The sequence below is a fragment of the Palaemon carinicauda genome, chromosome 3 (assembly GCF_036898095.1).
Source record: "Palaemon carinicauda isolate YSFRI2023 chromosome 3, ASM3689809v2, whole genome shotgun sequence".
NCBI lineage: Eukaryota > Metazoa > Arthropoda > Malacostraca > Decapoda > Palaemonidae > Palaemon > Palaemon carinicauda.
In genome coordinates, this window is record NC_090727.1 from 125,025,218 (window position 1) to 125,044,134 (window position 18,917).

Below are 18,917 nucleotides of genomic sequence, written 5' to 3' on the forward strand. Positions count from 1 at the left end.
AAGTAGAGATACATAGGAGAAGCTCTCTCTCTCTCTCTCTCTCTCTCTCTCTCTCTCTCTCTCTCTCTCTCTCTCTCTCTCTCGTCTTACAGGAATCTGAAATATTCCGACATTTTAAAAAAGAACAAATTAATCCTAAGAATCTAAGATGAATCGCAAGGTAAAACTCGACCTTGTTTCGAAGGCAGAGGGATTAAATCCAATATGAGAGAACTTCTTTGAAGTTTAAAGTTTTTCTTCGCCAACGATATACACATGTATGTACACATATACATACATACACAAATATATGTATTATATATTATATATATATATATATATATATATATATATATATATATATATATATATATACTTATTTTACTATTGATCTTTAAGTATTTTCTTCCCTTCTAATCTTAAAATGAAATTTCTACTTTCATGTTCCGTGAACTGTCTTAGTTCTGAAAAAATAAAAGAAGTGAGAGAGAGAGAGAGAGAGAGAGAGAGAGAGAGAGAGAGGAGAGAGAGAGAGAGAGAGATTTCAACAGATCATAGATAATAATCTGTGGTTTTCGACTAGAATCTAGACTTGCATGCTTTTTATGCGTCAATTTTACTTAACAAGCTTTCTAAACACAATATTGTCTTACATCAATTTTCTTTGCTAAACAGAGTCACGTCAAACACCTCCATTTATAATAAAAACCTTTATTTCCCTGCTATCCTAAAATAATCATTTCTTATTTTGCATCATGAAATCTAGAGAGAATTGTTAAGGTTCTATACTGTTAGGATTTTAAATTTCATCTGACCTTCCTCTGATGATTTACACAAAATTTATTTAAAAACCTTTAAATGTTGACTTTGTTCATGTCTGTTAACCATGTACAATGGAAATCATAAACGACTTACTTTCAGTTTTATTCTGAACATACACACGCACAAATACACACGCATACACACATATCTATATTTATATATACATACATACATATATATATATATATATATATATATATATATATATATATATGTGTGTGTGATAGAAGATTTGAATAGGGAAAGCAGAAACGTAGGACTGAAAACGAATATGAGTAAAACTAAGACAATGTTCAATGAAAATGCAGGGAGACAACACATAAGAGTTATGGACGAGCCTCTGGAGACTGTTAGGACAGATAGTTAAGTGTTTCTACAGGACATGAGACCGAAATTAAAAGAAGGTTAGACATGGGATGGAGAGGTTTTGGAAAACAAAATGAGATTATGAAAATTAAAATGCCACTTTCTCTAGAAAGAAAAGTAAGATGGTCCTACCAGTAATAATTCATGCATCAGAAACTTGGAGCCTTACTAAAGCCTTAAAACATAAGCTAGTTACTACCCAAAGAGCTGTGGAAAGAATACTGGTGGGAAAAACACTAAGAGCCAGAAAAAGAACAACATAGATAAGAAAAAGATATGGACAATTTCAGGACATATAATGAATATGTCAGACAATAGATGGATGTTAAGCATAACATAATGAGTCCATAGAGATTGTAAAAAAAGCAGAGGAAGGAAGAGAAGACGATAGAGCGATAAATTGAGAGAGAGAGAGAGAGAGAGAGAGAGAGAGAGAGAGAGAGAGAGAGAGAGATTTCATAAATGATTTCAATAGTCTCAAAGTAGTGATCACTTACCTGGCGACTGCAACATCAGTGAGAAATACCTTTCATGAAAAATAATGAAATTTTCGTTTCTGAAAAAGGTTTCATCGACTTCTGAGAGTCAAGTGAGTCCTACGTCAGTCAGCTTCCTTGGGTGAAAGAAAAAATGAAAACAAAAAGAATGAAAGAAAAAATGAAAAGAAAAAATTGACTGGAACCGCTTACCCAGGAGAGTAAAATCTCATTCGAACATCATTTGAGAAGGATCTGAGAAATACAGTTAAGCAACGTACTACGCAAATTATAATTTGTTAGTAAGTTCTCTATTTTGACATTTGCGAAGGCCAGTTTGTACACAAACGATTCCGTTATAGAGAATACCCGCATCCACTGGGTAGCGTTATAATGCAAGTTTAGAGTCTACACAAAGCTTCATTTCTTGCCGTTTCACAACCATGGAGTTACTACTTAGAGTGTGTTTGCATGGCACACTGTAGACGGTATTACGGGATCTTAGCAAAGATTGTCAGCATCCCGTCGCATTGCTTTCTGCCAATCATTTTTCTTAATAATAATAATAATAATAATAATAATAATAATAATTATTATTATTATTATAACTTATCGTTCCATTCATATACTTTTAAGTATATGAATGTGTAAAATATACTGTAGCCTATATATAAATCACATACACAGATTTAAGTTTACACACAGATATAGATAATCATTCCTCGCTAAAGGGGTTAACTACTGCACTGCAATTGTTCAGTGGCTACTTTGCTCTCTGTAAAGGTAGAAGAGACTCTTTAGCTATGGTAAGTAGCTCTTCTAGAAGAAAGGCACTCCAAAATCAAACCATTGTTCTCTAGTCTTGGGTAGTGCCATAGCCTCTGTACCATGGTCTTTCACTGTCTTGGGGTGGAGTTCTCTTGCTTGAGGGTACACTTGGGCACACTATTCCATCTTATTTGTCTTCCTCTTGTTTTTTTTTTTTTTTTCAAGATTTTATACTTTATATATGAAATATTCTAATGCTGTTCATGTTCTTAATTTTTTTTTTTATTTTAATTGTTAATTACTTTTCTTGTCGTTTCCTTATTTCCTTTCCTCACTGGGCTATTTCTCTGTTGGAGCCCTCGGGCTTATAGCATTTTGCTTTTCCGACTAGGATTGTATCTTAGCAAGTAATAATAATAATAATAATAATAATAATATATATATATATATATATATATATATATATATATATATATATATATATATATATATATATATATATAATGATAAGCGTGTGTCAGTCAGTTCGTACGAGTGTTTGCCCCAGAGCGCCCTTAAGCAGAACAAATGGGATACGACCTTGCGTTGCAAGCGTGAAGGCCACATTCCGACTCGGTGTCTGTGGCGGTGGTTTTGGTCTCCCAAGAAATTGCATCGACTGAAATATGTCATAATGACCGGTCCTTTCGGGAGGTGGCAGGTACCTTGTCACCGGGGTGGGTTTTATTTGTGTGTGTGAATTTAGAAGTCTTTTGTTGTCTTGTAATCATTGGAGTACTGCAGCTTTACGTTACAAAGCAATCATTGGTTATTTTTTGTTTATTTCAGACTACTAATGAGTTTCGGAATCTTAGATTACAGAAAGGTGATGCAATGTTCCACCGAACATGGAAAGTCATTATCTGAGACATGCCGAGCTCTTTTTTTATTTTGTATTTTATTGTGTGTCATATATTTTATGAAAACAGAACATAAAAATATTCTTAATCAACTAAAGTGATTTCCGGGTGGATTGTATTATTGATACTGGTGTAATTCAAAATATGAAATACAATTCATTCAACTAATCTTAAGCTAACAAAGAAAATATTCAACAAAATCTATACAGTGAAACAATTATGATGACACTACGATCCCGTGAACAAATATCCTTTTTGCTATTTAAATATGTAATCTGCTGATCAGCTTCGAACCATTTTAAGAGACCTTTCAAGTGTATAATGTTCAGCTTTTTCCTATAAACTTTAGGGACAAAAATATTATTCCGAAACTTTGAATGGACATTAAAGCTCTATTTCGAAGATACATTGTGACAGATACTAAGAGACTGTCTTTATAGACTTGAAGGGACACTGGCCACTTTTTACCAATAGCTTGATGCTCAATTTTCCTAAAGATTTAACGGCATTTGAAGGCTCCAGTCCCAAAAGCTTGAAAGGAAATCGAGTGTTCGTTAAATAAAAAAGACAAGGGAAATTACGAGTTCGGTCCCACAAGCTTTAATGGAAAATGATAGATCGATAACATTAGCATTCATGTTCCATAAGGTTGACAGGATTGAGCATTTGTTTCCCCAAGATTGATGGCATATCAAATGTCTGTTTCCTGTATATCAGTGGTTTAATTACTATAAGCTTGACGTGAGAATAATGGTGCTTCCCTGTAAGCTTGAAAGGGCGTTGATGCTTCTTATTCCATAATCACGAAAGGACATTGATGGTCATTCCCCAAATTAGTCAATTCTAATAGTCATGCCTTCTCCACCATAAGGCTCAATACTACACAGTATTCCAGCTGTGACTAGATTGCATAATGATCTTCCTAATCAGTAATTTGAACCGGTGGAACTTCAAACGCTCCTATAAGTATGAAAGCTCCTTTTGTTTATTATCAACTTCTTATCATTAGATGAAGGAGACACTAACGATTTCAACTCATAACCTGAATGGGAAACTGACACTTATTCCTCATAAACTGAAAGGAACACTAACAGTTCCTTTTAATAAACTGAAGGGAACACTGACAATTTCATCTCATAAGTTGAAGGGGACACAGACAGTTTCTTTTAATAAGTTGAAAGGAACACTGACATCTTCTTTTAATAAGCTGTAGGGAAACCTAACAGTTTCTTTTAATAAGTTGGAGGGGACACTGATGGTTTCTGCTCATAAGGTCAACGGGACACTGACTGTTTCTTCCCATGAACTAAAGGGAACATTGATGGTTTCTTCTCACAGGCCAAATTGAGAAACTAACCGATTCTTTTCATAAGCTGAAGGGGACACAGGTGGTTTCTTTTCTCAAACTGAAGTGGACACTGGCATTTTCTTCATAAGCTTAAGGAGATAATGGCGGTTTCCTCTCCTAAAATGAAGGGAACACTGATGTTGTCTTCTCTTAAGATGGAGAGGACGCTGACGGTTTCCACCCATAAGCTGAGGGGGAAACAGAGTTTATTCTAAAAGGCTGAAGGGGACACTGGCAGTTTCTCCTTATAAGCTGAAGGGGACACTGATAGTTTCTCTTCATGAACTGAAGGGGACACTGGCAGTTTCTCCTCATAAGCTGAAGGGGACACTGATAGTTTCTCTTCATGAACTGAAGGGGACACTGGCAGTTTCTCCTCATAAGCTGAAGGGGACACTGATAGTTTCTCTTCATGAACTGAAGGGGACACTGGCAGTTTCTCCTCATAAGCTGAAGGGGACACTGATAGTTTCTCTTCATGAACTGAAGGGGACACTGGCAGTTTCTCCTCATAAGCTGAAGGGGACACTGATAGTTTCTCTTCATGAACTGAAGGGGACACTGGCAGTTTCGTTTTCGAAGCTGTAATGTACAATGACGGTATCTTCTCATAAGCTGAATAGGAAATTAATGTTTTTTTCTCATAAGCTGATGGGGAAACTGACAGATTATTCTAATAAGCTGTAGGGGACACTGATAGTGTTTTCTCATAAGCTGAAAGGGACATTAATGGTATTTTCTCGTAATCTGAAGGGGACACAGAGTTTCTTTCTATATGCTTAAGGGGACACAGGTGCTTTCTTCTCTTAAACTGAAGAGGATGCTAACGGTTTCTTCTCATAGACTGTATTGGACACTGCTAATTTATCTCATAAGCTAAAGGAAATACTAACAATCTTTCTTCTCATAGATTGAAGCAGATACTGACAGTTTCTACTTCTAATCTGGAGGAAAAACTGGCGATTTCTTCTGAAAAGTGAAAGGGACACAGTGGTTTCTTCTCATAAACTGAAAGGAATACTGACTGTTTCTTCTCATAAAAAAATGGGACACTGATGGTTTCTTCTGCTAAACTGAAGTGCACATAAAAAGTTTCTACAGAGGCCTGAGAGGACAATGACAGTTTCTTACCACAATTTGAATGGCATACTGATAGCTTCTTCTCATTAGATGAAGCGGAGGCTAATGTTTTTTTCTCTCAAACCGAAGAGGACGCTGACAGTTTATTCGCATACACTGAATACGACTGATAGATTCATTTTATGGGCTAAAGGGGAAACTAACGCTGAAATCGACACTTATGGTTTCTTCTCTTAAAATGAAGTGGATATTGACGGTTATTCTATCGCATAAGCAGAAAGAGAAGCTGACAGTTTATTCTAATGAACTGAATGGTACACTGACAATTTCTACTTATAAGTTGAAGGGAAAACTGACAGTTTTTTCTCATAAACTAAAGGGGACTGTACCAACCGTGTGGCACACAATTGTACATAATTATTTTGTATATATTATGCTTGTATCTGCGCTCTTCCCTCGCACTAAAAAGAACCTGAATGATCATGTCTCCGTTTTGCTCTGTAACATTGTCTGTCTCTCAAACAGGTCATGTCCTGTTGCCTTGAGGTTTTGTATATAAAGAAGAGTGTTCCTTAATAAACTCAGTTGATTGCATCCTGCCTTTGAGTTCACAACTCCTCTCTCGGCCCGTCACATTGGTGACCCCGGAAGTCGACTCGCTCCCACTGCCTTCCACCCCCACCTCCCTCGCCCCTCCATCGTTGGTACTATTTCGGAGACAGACTCTACTACAGCAGTTGGCGCCGCCCCATTGAAACTTTCACCATTCGCCACCGGAGAAGCGTTTGCTTGGTTTCAGTGCTCAGAAGTCCAGTTTCGTATCAGGGGCGTGACTCGCTCAACCACCAAAGCGGATTATGTTCTCGCGGCGATACCCGAGGACACCTTCCCAGAAATATCCGACCGGCTTTGTGAACAAGAAGACACCCCAATAGCGTATGAAGCCCTCAAAACATACCTTCTGCAGCAGTACTCGCCGTCACCAGCCGCCAGTATAGCAAAGCTTTTTCAGCTCTCGCAACAACCGTTGGGGTACCAAAGGGCTTCGCTTGCCCCCAGGGAAATGACCAGTATCGCTCGCCTTCAACCTGCCGCAGACGGCTCTCCTCGTGAAGTGAACCTACTTCGTGCCCTTTGGATACGCCGTTTACCCGAACCTGTACGCGCTGCCATACCCGATGTCGATAGTTTACCCATAAAGGACTTGATGACCAAAGCCGACGCCCTTATGGACAGCCACTTCAAGACCTCCATCAACGCCTCCACCCCTGACGACGAGGATGCCTATTCAACGTCAACCAAAGCTGACATGAATGCCGTAGGACATACACGCCTACCCCGTGACGTGCCGAAGCGACGACAAAGCCGCCCACCACCCACCAATCGCTCTCGCCCCAACGAACGACTTCTACAGCCACTTACTACCTCCCATCCACCGCAGTTTTGCTACTACCACTTCAGATTCGGGGCAACCGCGAAGAAATGTGCCAAGGATTGTCAGTGGCCAAAAAACGTGTAAGTAGGCCATCGCTTGTGGCGGTGGCCTCCCATGTTTCTAATCTTTTCTTTTTACAGGATGCAGGAACGGGCGTGCGATTTTTGGTAGACACGGGTGCTTGTCGTTCTCTTTTGCCAAGGAAACTCTTCAAGGCACGACGTAGTCTGTCTACATCTGCCGACGTCCGCTTGGTAGCTGCCAACGGATCTGCGATACCCACCTATGGTTACGAGAACCTCACATTATCGTTCGGAAACGGTAAATTCAATTGGAAGTTTCTCGTTGCTGACGTCACAATGCCAATCCTCGGTGCGGATTTCCTCTCTCATTTCCACCTTCTGGTCGATGTCGCCCACCGACGATTGGTCAACGCAGACTTGTACTTGTCGACACCTCGTCACGTCGTACCCGGAAGTTTTCCGTCCAGAACTTCGCCAAACACCCACGGTTCCTGCCAAGCACGGTATTTATCACCATATCAAGACGACGGGACCCCCAGTCTTCGCAAAATTCAGACGTCTGGCACCGGAACGATTGGCAGCCGCCAAACAGACGTTCGCCGAAATGGAGAAAATGGGCCTTTGCTTAAAGGCCTCCAGCCCATGGTCGTCACCCTTACACATCGTTCTGAAGAAAGACAGCTCCCTCCGTCCGTGCGGGGATTACAGGCGCCTGAACATGCAAACAGAACCGGATCACTACCCCCTCCCAAACATTGCCGATGTGACCTCCTACCTGCACAAAGCGAAGGTTTTCTCTACGCTCGACCTCCTGAAGGGGTATTATCAGGTGCCTATGAACCCAGAAGACATTCCCAAGACCGCCATCACCACTCCGTTTGGTACATACACCTTCAATTACTCCTGTTTTGGCCTTCGTAATGCTGGGGCAACGTTTCAACGTCTCATGGATGGCATCTTAGGGGACCTCCCTTTCTGTGTATGTTATGTGGACGACATACTTGTGTTCTCCTCCTCAAAAGAGGAACACCTCCGTCACCAGCGCATCGTGCTCGACTGCCTGCAACAAAACGGCCTTGTAGTCCGGTATGACAAGTGTACCTTTGGCGCCAACGAAGTGTCGTTCTTAGGGCACCGTATCACTCCTGAAGGAGTCCATCCCCTCTCTGAGAAGGTAGCAGCCGTTCAGAACTTCCCCGCGCCCTCGACCGTCAAAGCTCTGCAGGAATTCTTGGGCATGATCAACTATTATCACCGTTTTCTGCCAGCCATTGCCGCCACTCTTGCTCCCCTCTACGCCTCCCTCAAGGGCAAGCCAAAGGACATGAAGTGGGGTCCCTTTCAAGAAGCAGCCTTCTGCAATGCAAAGAAGGCCCTATCAACTGCTGCGGCTCTCACTTTTCCTATCCCACACGCCCCTCTCCTTCTCTCCACCGATGCCAGCGACGTCGCTATTGGTGCAGTACTCGAGCAGGTGGTCAAAGGCTCGCCCCGCCCATTGGCCTTCTTCAGCAGAAAACTGACCAAGGCAGAATCGGGTTATTCTATCTTCGATCGAAAATTGCTGGCGGTGCACTTGGCTGTCCGTCACTTTCGCCATTTCTTAGAAGGTACGCCCTTCGTCATTCGCACAGACCACATGCCTCTGGTGCACGCCTTCACTCGACAGTCTGACGCCTGGTCCGCCCGTCAACGCCGACATCTCTCCGCCGTGGCTGAATACAATTGCACCCTCCAATACGTCCCTGGGAAAATGAATCCCGTTGCCGATGCCCAGTCAAGAAACACGTTGGCTGCCGTTCAACTGGGATTGGATTACAACGCCTTGGCTGAAGCCCAACAACAGGATCCAGAGTATCAAGCTTGTAGGTTGTAGGACATCCTGCACGTCCCTCCGTTGGGAAGATTTTCCACTCGAAGACTCCAACACCACCCTCCTCTGTGACGTCAGTACTGGTAGACTGCGACCTTGGATTCCTGCTCCCATGCACTGACAGGTGTTTGATTTCATTCACGGCCTTTCACATCCCTTGTGCCGTTCTACTGCACAGCTGCTGAAGGCAAAGTTCATTTGGCACGGCATTTCTAAGGATGCTAAGGATTGGGTCTGTGCCTATACTTCTTGCCAAACTTCCAAAGTACATCGACACACGGATTCAGGAGTGGGCACCTTTCCTCAACCTCAGCGTCGTTTCGCACACATTCACGTCGACGTTGTAGGACCCCTACCCACATCACAAGGACATCGTTACCTGTTTACCGTCATCGACCGCTCCACTCGGCCTGAAGCCATTCCCATGGAAACTGCAACGTCCGCCTCATGTACATCTGCCTTACTCTCTGGATGGATTTCAAGATTCGGTATCCCTGAGCATATTACTTCTGACAGGGGAACCACTTTCACCTCTCAATTGTGGACGTCATTAGCGAATCACCCTACATCAGACAACGGCCTACAACCCAGCTGCCAATGGAATGGTTGAATTTTTTCCCGCTGCAAGGATTGCAACTGGTTTACTCAACTTCCCTGGGTCCTCCTGGGACTAAGGACCACTCCTAAAGACGCCCTCGACGTCTCGGCAGCTGAAATGGTGTATGGCGTCCCGTTGGTCGTCCCTGCCGAATTTTTTCCTTCTACAACCTCCTCCGACGATCTCCAGCGCATACGTCACGTAGTGGGAAAATTTACTCCGTGCCGCCAGACTTACAAGCCCCAAGCAAAGCATCACATACCAACGGACTTGCACTCTGCAACGCACGTCTTCCTGCGCAACGACACTAGCAAGCCACCACTAACGCCCCCTTACACGGGCCCTTTCCTTGTGATCCGACGCAGTCCGAAAGCATTCCTACTAAACATTCGGGGCAAAGAAGACTGGGTCTCCATTGATGGTCTAAAACCTGCTTATCTTCTGCCAGATGACCTGCCTACAGTTCGCCTCTCTAGATCAGGGCGCCCTATTTAACATGTACAGTATATCATTTTTTGGGGGGGAGCCATGTACCAACCGTGTGGCACACAATTGTACATAATTATTTTGTATATATTATGCTTGTATCTGCGCTCTTCCCTCGCACTAAAAAGAACCTGAATGATCATGTCTCCGTTTTGCTCAGTAACATTGTCTGTCTCTCGAACAGGTCATGTCTTGTTGCCTTGAGGTTTTGTATATAAAGAAGAGTGTTCCTTAATAAACTCAGTTGATTGCATCCTGCCTTTGAGTTCACAACTCCTCTCTCGGCCCGTCACGTCACAGGACACTGACAGTTTCTTCTCATAAGTATAAGGGGACACTGATGCTTTCTTCTCTTAAGCTGAAGAGGACACTGATGGGTTCTTCTCACAAGCTGAAAGGGAAACTTAAGGGAACACTGACAATTTCATCTCATAAGCTGAAAGCGAAGATGACAGTTTATTCTAATAAGTTGAATGTACACTGACAATTTCTACTCATAAATTGAAGGGAAAACTGACAATTTTTCTTCATACACTGAAGGGACCACTGACAGTTTCGTCTCATAAGCTGAAAGGGACACTGTCAGTTTCTTCCTATTAGCGTAAAGGGACACCGATGCTTTCTTCTCTTAAACTGAAGACGACATTTATGGTTTCCTCTCATAAGCTAAAGAGGAAACTGAGTTTATTTTAATAAGCAGAAGGCAACAATGGCAGTTTGGTCTCATAAGCTGAAGGGGACACTAACAGTTTCTTTCCATAAGCATAAGGGGACACTGATGCTTTCTTCTCTTAAACTGAAGAGGACACTGATGATTTTCTCTCACAAGCTGAAGGGAAAACTAAGTTTATTCTAATATGCAGAAGGGGGCACTGGCAGTTTCTCAGCATAAGCTGATGGAGACATTTACAGTTTCTCCTTATAAGTTGATGGGGATACTGACAGTTTTTTCTCATAAGCTGAATGGGACACTGACACTATCTTCTCATAAGCTGAAAGTCTTTTTTTTTCTCATAAGCCGGAGAGAACACTAAGAATTTCTTCTCGTAAGTGCAAGGGGATATTGATGTTTTTTCTTTTCTCTTAATCTGAAGAGCACACTGGTGATTTTTTCTCATACACTAAAGGGGACACTGACGATGTCCTTTCATCTCGTATGTTGAAGGGGACACTGCCAATGTCTTCTCATAAGATTAAAGAGATATTGGTGGTTTCTTTTCACAATTTGATGGAGACACTAACGGTTTCTTTATATATGATGAAGAGCACGTTGACGGTATTTTTTCTCATGAGCTGATGGAGACACTAACTGGTTTTTTTTTCAATATGCTGAAGGGTACACATTAACAGTTTCTTCCATAAGTTCAAGGGGGTACTAAGAGTTTCCTCTCTGAAGATGAGTGGGATAAAGGCAGTTTGTTTTCATAAGCTGAAGGGGACACTGACGGTTTCTTCAAATAAGGTGAAGGGGACACTGAGGGTTTCTTCAAATACGGTGAAGGGGACACATGATTTCTTCAAATAAACACTGAGGCTACTTGAAATAAGCTGATAGGAACACTGATGGTTTCTTCAAATAGGCTTCAGGGGACGCTGACAGTTTCCTCTCAAAGTCGAAAGGGATACTAACAGAATTTGACACTGATGGTTTCTTCTCAAAAGATGTAAGGGATACTGACGGATTCTTCTCATATGCTACAAAGGACACTGGCAGTTCTTCTCATTACCTGAGGGCAACACTGAAGATTACTTCTCACAAGCTGCAAGTAACACTGGTGGTGTCTTCTCATAAATTTTAAGGGACCCTGGTGGTTTTTTCTCACAGGCTGAGGGGGACATTGGCAGTTTCTTCTCAGAATATGAAAGGGACACTGAAGGTTCCTTCTCATAAACTGAAAGTGGCAATGACAGTTTCGTCTCGTAAGCTGAGGGGGACGTTGGCAGTTTCTCCTCAACATCCCAATCTCAGCATTGATAATGATCTTTAAGTCTATATGATTCTTTTGAAATTTTAGTTGTAATTTTTTTCTAGCAAAATTTATTCTGAGAAACATACACGGCTTTTTCTTCATCAATCGCACAAAGGATTGGCAAATTAGGTAAGTGTTTTTAAGATTTTGTGTGATCAATATATTCTAAAGAAGTTATATTTTTTTAATTTTGTCTTGTTTTGAGTATTGCTCTTCTGTCTGTTCTTCAGCTGCTGAATATCATCTTAATTTGTTGGCCAAGAACTTGAGTTCGAATAGATTTCTTATTCTTGAGCTAGATATTAATCTATGGCACTGTCGTTCAATTAGTTCTCTATACATGTTGCATATGATTTTTAATAACTCTGACCATCCTTTGCATTCAGATCTTTCTAGACAGTTCCAACCTACTCGTAAAACTAGCTTTGCAGATAATCCTAAAATCCATGCCTTCTCCATCATAAGGCTCAATACTAAACAGTATTCCAGAAGTTTTATTCGAACCATGACCAAATTGTGAAATAATCTTCCTAATCGGGCAGTTTATCATAGCTTATCACGCCAAACAACCAACCATTGAAAAGTTCTTTCACTGACATTAATTAAGTCAGAATTCTCCAGATTTTAAGATAGTATGCATGATAGGAGAATAAGATTGATGGTCTGAGTATTTTCTCCATATTCCCAGTACAAGTCAGTTTTAAGGACCCATTTAACTAGACTGTCACCTGTGCTGGCCACTCCACCTCTAGCTCTGTTAAGGGCACACAAATCATGTCTGAAAAGTAGTGCCCCATCATCAATTTCTTTAGCGGGGTCCTACACTGGGCTGCTGGGGAGTAGTCTCTAATCAAAGTCCCTCCGATGGTCCCTTCTATCATTTTGTTCTGGTATTTGGGGTGGCAGTCGTTTCACAGCGGCAAACCTCTTTGATTTAAGTCCACTTGGAATTGGCACCTGAGGGTCTAGTGGACGTTGTGAGTCCTAGGTTGGTTTGCTCTTTTCATGCCTCGTTGAGCCTAGGATCTATTTTTTTAGGCATCCTTCACACTGGTGCCCAGTACTCGGCTGGAGCATAGCACAGGGCTTACTCAGTTATTCTTATTGTGTGAGGATTGGTTCCTCGCTTAGTTTCTGCTAGTTTTTTAGAAGGTCATTCCAAAAGCCAGCCTTCCCTTGGAGCTTTTGTAGATGGATGGCAAGTGACAGTTGAATCAGAGGAACTTCAAAAGTTCCAACTTGCAACGAATTGTTTTATGTTGAACAAGCTGACATAATTCTTTTTTCTATAGTTTATACATATAAGACCTATTTTAATGTTGTCACTGTTCTTTAAATATTCTTATATTGTTCATTACTTCTCATGTAGTTTATCTATTTCCTTATTTCCTTTCCTTATTGGGCTATTTTTCCATGTTGAAGCCCTTGCGCTTTTCTAACTAGGGTTGTAGCTTAGCTGTTAATAATAATAATAATAATAATAATAATAATAATAATAATAATAACTAGAAAAGTGCTCCGAGAGTGCAGACCTCCACCATGGCAGCTTATGTCTCGAAACCAGCTTCTCTTTCCCAGAATCAATTTAGACCATAGGTGTAATTGAAGTTTTTGTGACAACCATGTGCAAATTTGGGGTTAAGTTTAGGGTATAATTCGGTCGACCTTTTGCTCGACCTTGACCTTTGGCCTAGGACTTTCCATAATAGCAATAATAATAATCCAAGAGTGTCACAAGCAGTTTCTTTTCATGAGCTGAGGGGGACACTGGTAGTTTCTTCTCATATAGCTGATGGGGACGCAGACAGGTTCTTCCCGTAAGCCGAAGGAGACATTAGCAGTTTCTTATCTCAAGTTGAAGAGGCACTGGCAGATTATTTCTAGAAGTTAAAGGGGACACTGGCAGTTTCTCCTAATAAACTGAGGGGAATCCGACAGTTTCTTCACATAAGCTGAAAAGAGGCATTGTCAGTTTCATCTCATAATATTAGAATGAGAATCATTCACTTCAAGAATAGATCACTTTTTATGTTTCAACCATCCATCCCTAACCCTGTTTCTTAAACTCAAAATACTTTATACACAGTACATGAAACAAGTAATAATCTTCATTACCTGTGAGGAATCCAAATAAGTATCTATAAATGGCTTTTTTAATTTGTATGATAAATCAAACCAAACACTCAATGAAAAGGGGACATGGACGGTTTCTTTCCGTAAGCCAAAGGAAACATTGGCAGTTTCTTCTTATTACCTGAGAGCAACACTGACAGTTTTTTCTCATATTCTGAGAAGGACACATGCAGTTTTTTCTCATAAGCTCAGGGGGACACTAACAGTTTCTTCCCTTATGCCAGAGACATTGGCTGTTTCTTTTTATATGCTGAGACAGACATTGGCAGTTTCTTCTCATAAACTGAGGCGTGAACTGGCAGTTTTTTCTTTATAAGCTGAGGGGAACACTGAAAGTTTCTTATCATAGGCTGAAGGAGACCCTGGCAGTTTCTTCTCATAGGCCAAGGGGAACACTGAAAGTTTCTTCCCGTAAGCTGACGACATTGGCAGTTTGTTATAATCTGACGGGGACGTTGATGGTTTATTAATATAAATTGAAGGGGATGTTTATGGGTTCCTCACATAAATTGAAGGGGTCCCTGGCAGCTGCTTCCCATAAGACGAAGACATGGGCAGTTTCTTCTCATATGCTATTGATGGTTTCTTTACATAAATTGAAGGGAACACTGACGGTTTCTTCCCATAAGCCATGGTCATTGACAGTTTCTTCACATAAACTGAAGGGGACAATGATGTTTTTTTTTTCCCATAAGCTAGAGACATTAGCAGTTTCTTTTCATAAAGCAAGGGGCACTTTGACTTTTTTTCTTTACATAAATTGAAGGGGAAATTGACGGTTTCTTCCCATAAGCCGGAGACATTGGCAGTTTCTTCTCATAAGCTGAGGGGGATGTTGACAATTTCTTCACATAAAATGAAGGGGACACTGATGGTTCCTTCCCATAAGCAGGAGACATTGGCAGTTTCTTCCAATACGCTCCAGTTAACGTTTACAGTTTCTTCACATAAATTAAAAGGGACACCGACGGCTTTTTTCCATAAGCCAGAGACATTGGCAGTTTCTTCTCATAAGCTGAGGGGTACATTGACGGTTGCTTCACATCAATTAAAAGGGACACTGATGGTTTTTTCCCATGAGCCGGAGACACTGGCAGTTTCTTCTCATAAGCTGAGGGGGACGTTGACCGTTTCTTCACATAAATTGAAGAGGACACTGGCAGTTTCTCCCATTAAACTGGAGACATTGGCCGTTTCTTCTCATAAGTTAAGTGGGGCGTTGACAGATTCTTCACATAAATTGAAGGGGACACTGACGGTTTCTTCCCATAAGCCAGAGACATTGGCAGTTTATTTCTAATAAGCTGAGTGGGGCGTTTACGGTTTCTTCATATAAATTGAAGAGGACATAACGGTTTCTTCCCATAGGCTGGAGACATTGTCAGTTTATTCTCATAAGGCAAAGGGAAGTTAACGGTTTCTTCACATAAATTGAAGGGGATGCTGACATTTTCTTCTTATAAGCTGAAGGGGCCGTTAATGGTTTCTTCACATAAATTGAATGGGACACTAACGGTTTCTTCCCGTAGCCGGAGACATTGGCAGTTTCTTCTCATAGGCTAAGAGGGACGTTGACGGTTTCTTCATTTAAATTGAAGTGGACACAGATGGTTTCTTCTTAAAGCCGGAGACATTGGCAGTTTCTTCTCATAAGCTGTGGGGGATGTTGACAATTTCTCCACATAAAATGAAGGGGACACTAACGGTTTCTTCCCATAAGCCGGAGACATTAGTAGTTTCTTCCCATATGCTGAGGTTGACGTTGAAGGTTTCTTCACATAAATTGAAGGGGACACTGACAATTTCTTCCCATAAGCAGGAGACACTGGCAGTTCCTTCCAATACGCTGCGGTTAACGTTTACGGTTTCTTCACATAAATTAAAAGGGACACTGACCGGTTTTTTTTTTTTTTCATAAGCCGGAGACATTGGCAGTTTCTTCTCATAAGCTGAGGTGGATGTTTATGGTTTCTTCACATAAATTGAAGGGGACACTGGGGGTTTTTCCAATAAGCTGGAGACATTGGCAGTTTCTTCTCATAAGCTGAGGTGGATGTTTATGGTTTCTTCACATAAATTGAAGGGGACACTGGGGGTTTTTCCAATAAGCTGGAGACATTGGCAGTTTCTTCTCATAAGCTGAGGTGGATGTTTATGATTTCTTCACATAAATTGAAGGGGACACTGGGGGTTTTTCCAATAAGCTGGAGACATTTGCAGTTTCTTCTCATATATTAAGTGGGGCATTGACAGTTTCTTCACATAAATTGAAGAGGACACTGACAGTTTCTTCCCAGAAGCTAGAGACATTGGCAGTTTCTTCTCATCAAGATGAGGGGGGCGTTTATGGTTTCTTCACATAAATTGAAGGGGATACTGGCGGTTTCTTCTCGTAAGCCGGAGACATTGATAGTTTGTTCTCATAAGCTGAGGGGGATGTTGACGGTTTCTTCACATAAATTGAAAGGGAAACTCATGGTTTCTTACCATAAGCTGGAGGAATTGGAAGTTTCTCCTCATAATCTGAGGGGGACATTGATGGTTTCTTCACATAAATTTAAATTTCTTTCCATACGCCGAACACATTGGCAGTTTCTTCTCACAAGCTTAGGGGAACGTGTATGGTTTCTTCACATAATAGAAAGTTTGGTGAATTAATCTCTCTTGGGGAGTGGGAAAAGCAAGCTCAAATCATCTCCACACACACACACACACACACACACAGTAATTTACATTTCTCAATGTGGACAGGGATTCTAAGAACTACCTATTACCCTGTCCACATTGATAAATGTATATATATATATATATATATATATATATATATATATATATATATATATATATACATAAATATATAACATATATAATTTATATACGTATATATACAAACATATGAGTCCATAATCATATATGTATTAAATATACATATGAATACAGCTACACAAGTATGTATATATGTATTATTATTATTATTATTATTATTATTATTATTATTATTACAAACTTAGCTACAACCCTAGCAGGAAAACCAAGATGCTATATGCATTTATGTAGTGTGTATATATATACATATATATATGTATATATATATATATACATATATATATATACATATATATATGTATGTATATATATATATATATATATATATATATATATATATATATATATATATATACACACACATTGTATATATAGATGGATAAATAGATAGTGTAATATGAAAATTTAAGGGCAAATTCCAGAGGTCAAGACCTGTGTGTCAGTCATCCCAAAGCAGTTATCAATCGAGACATGACAGTGTTTATTCCACGACACGGAAGAGAAACTTGGACAGTTGTTTTGCGACTGATTCACACGTTGGCATCGAGCCAGTTCCTGCTGATTTTTACAAATACCCATACTGTAGGATCTTGTGGATAAGGCCATATCAATTAAAAAATGACTCGCTACTCTCCTACGTTGGTGGAGTCAGTCTTCCTAGGCAGATTACTCAGTGTAAGTTTAATCTAGAAACGATAATAATAAATATAATAATAATAATAATAATAATAATAATAATAATAATAATAAAATTATTATTATTATTATTATTATTATTATTATTATTATTATTATTTTTATTATTATTATTATTATCATTGCCTTTTGGGATGCAAAGGGAAAGACGACCAGTGCTGATAAAATAATAAAACTATAAAGTATAGTTAAAAACATAATTTGTAGAAAGAGTCTAACGTCAACTTCCTAAACAAAAGAAAGAAAAAAAAATTGCAGCACATTTGTACTTCTAAACTCCCACGGTTTAAATACATGACGCATCACTCTTCTAACTTTGATATTCAAACTTCACCAGTAAAGCTTAATAGCAAAAAAAATTCCGCGAAAAGAGAGAAGCACATAAATGGCAAGTGTCACTTGAATTCATGCAATGTGAACCTTCTTAACAAGTACAAGCAGGACGCAGGAAGGCACACACACACAATGCAGGCTGAATCAATCCCGTGAGTGGAGTCTGCATACTTGTGGTTTGAGACACGCCGGAAATTCCTAAGGGTTTAATGGCGAATTTCTTTTAAGCTCGTATGACACAGGGAATTAAAAACAAACATTCAAGATTGTTGTTTTTTTCCTCTACACGCAGGAAAAGGTAAACGTCAGACACTATTTCTGTCTACATGAATAAAAGAATAATGAGATTCATAAGCACTGACTCATTTTAAACATTGGGAAAAGGGGAGGAAGGGACAAGGATTCAGTGCTGGTAGAGAAATGCTTCTGCTTCGGTGAACAATGGAAAAATTTAATAACGATATCCCTGGGAGTAAGGCATACAGAACTGTGGTTTTAGGGGGTAACTGAATTTGATAAAAAAAAAATTAGGAAATTAGAGGTGGAACAGAGTGCTGTTTTAAAATATGTTTGACCGTTGAAAACAAGTTTGTCTTATGCAAATGATGCTATTCTCTTTGCACCGGTCATATTTGAGAATGGACCTGTAAATTGGAAAAATATAAACAAAATACACTTTGGAGTTATTCATATTTACTGCAGACATTAAAGTTGATTAATATAAAAATTGTAGAAAATGGGGAGCATAATTAAATGAAAGACGCTTAAGAGTAAAACGCTAAATTTTGGAGAATTCTAGTAGACCA

General features: G+C 40.1%; 1 protein-coding gene across 1 annotated transcript; it reads right to left on the bottom strand.

The window, feature by feature from the left end:
* Positions 1–4,869: 4,869 nt before the first annotated feature.
* LOC137634036 (protein PBMUCL2-like) lies at positions 4,870–16,792 on the bottom strand. The gene is made up of 2 exons (XM_068366298.1): positions 16,744–16,792; positions 4,870–5,240 (listed from the first exon to the last, which is right to left on the bottom strand). Exons 1-2 carry the CDS (start codon positions 16,790–16,792, stop codon positions 4,870–4,872), a joined length of 420 nt encoding a protein of 139 aa, XP_068222399.1.
* Positions 16,793–18,917: the final 2,125 nt, after the last annotated feature.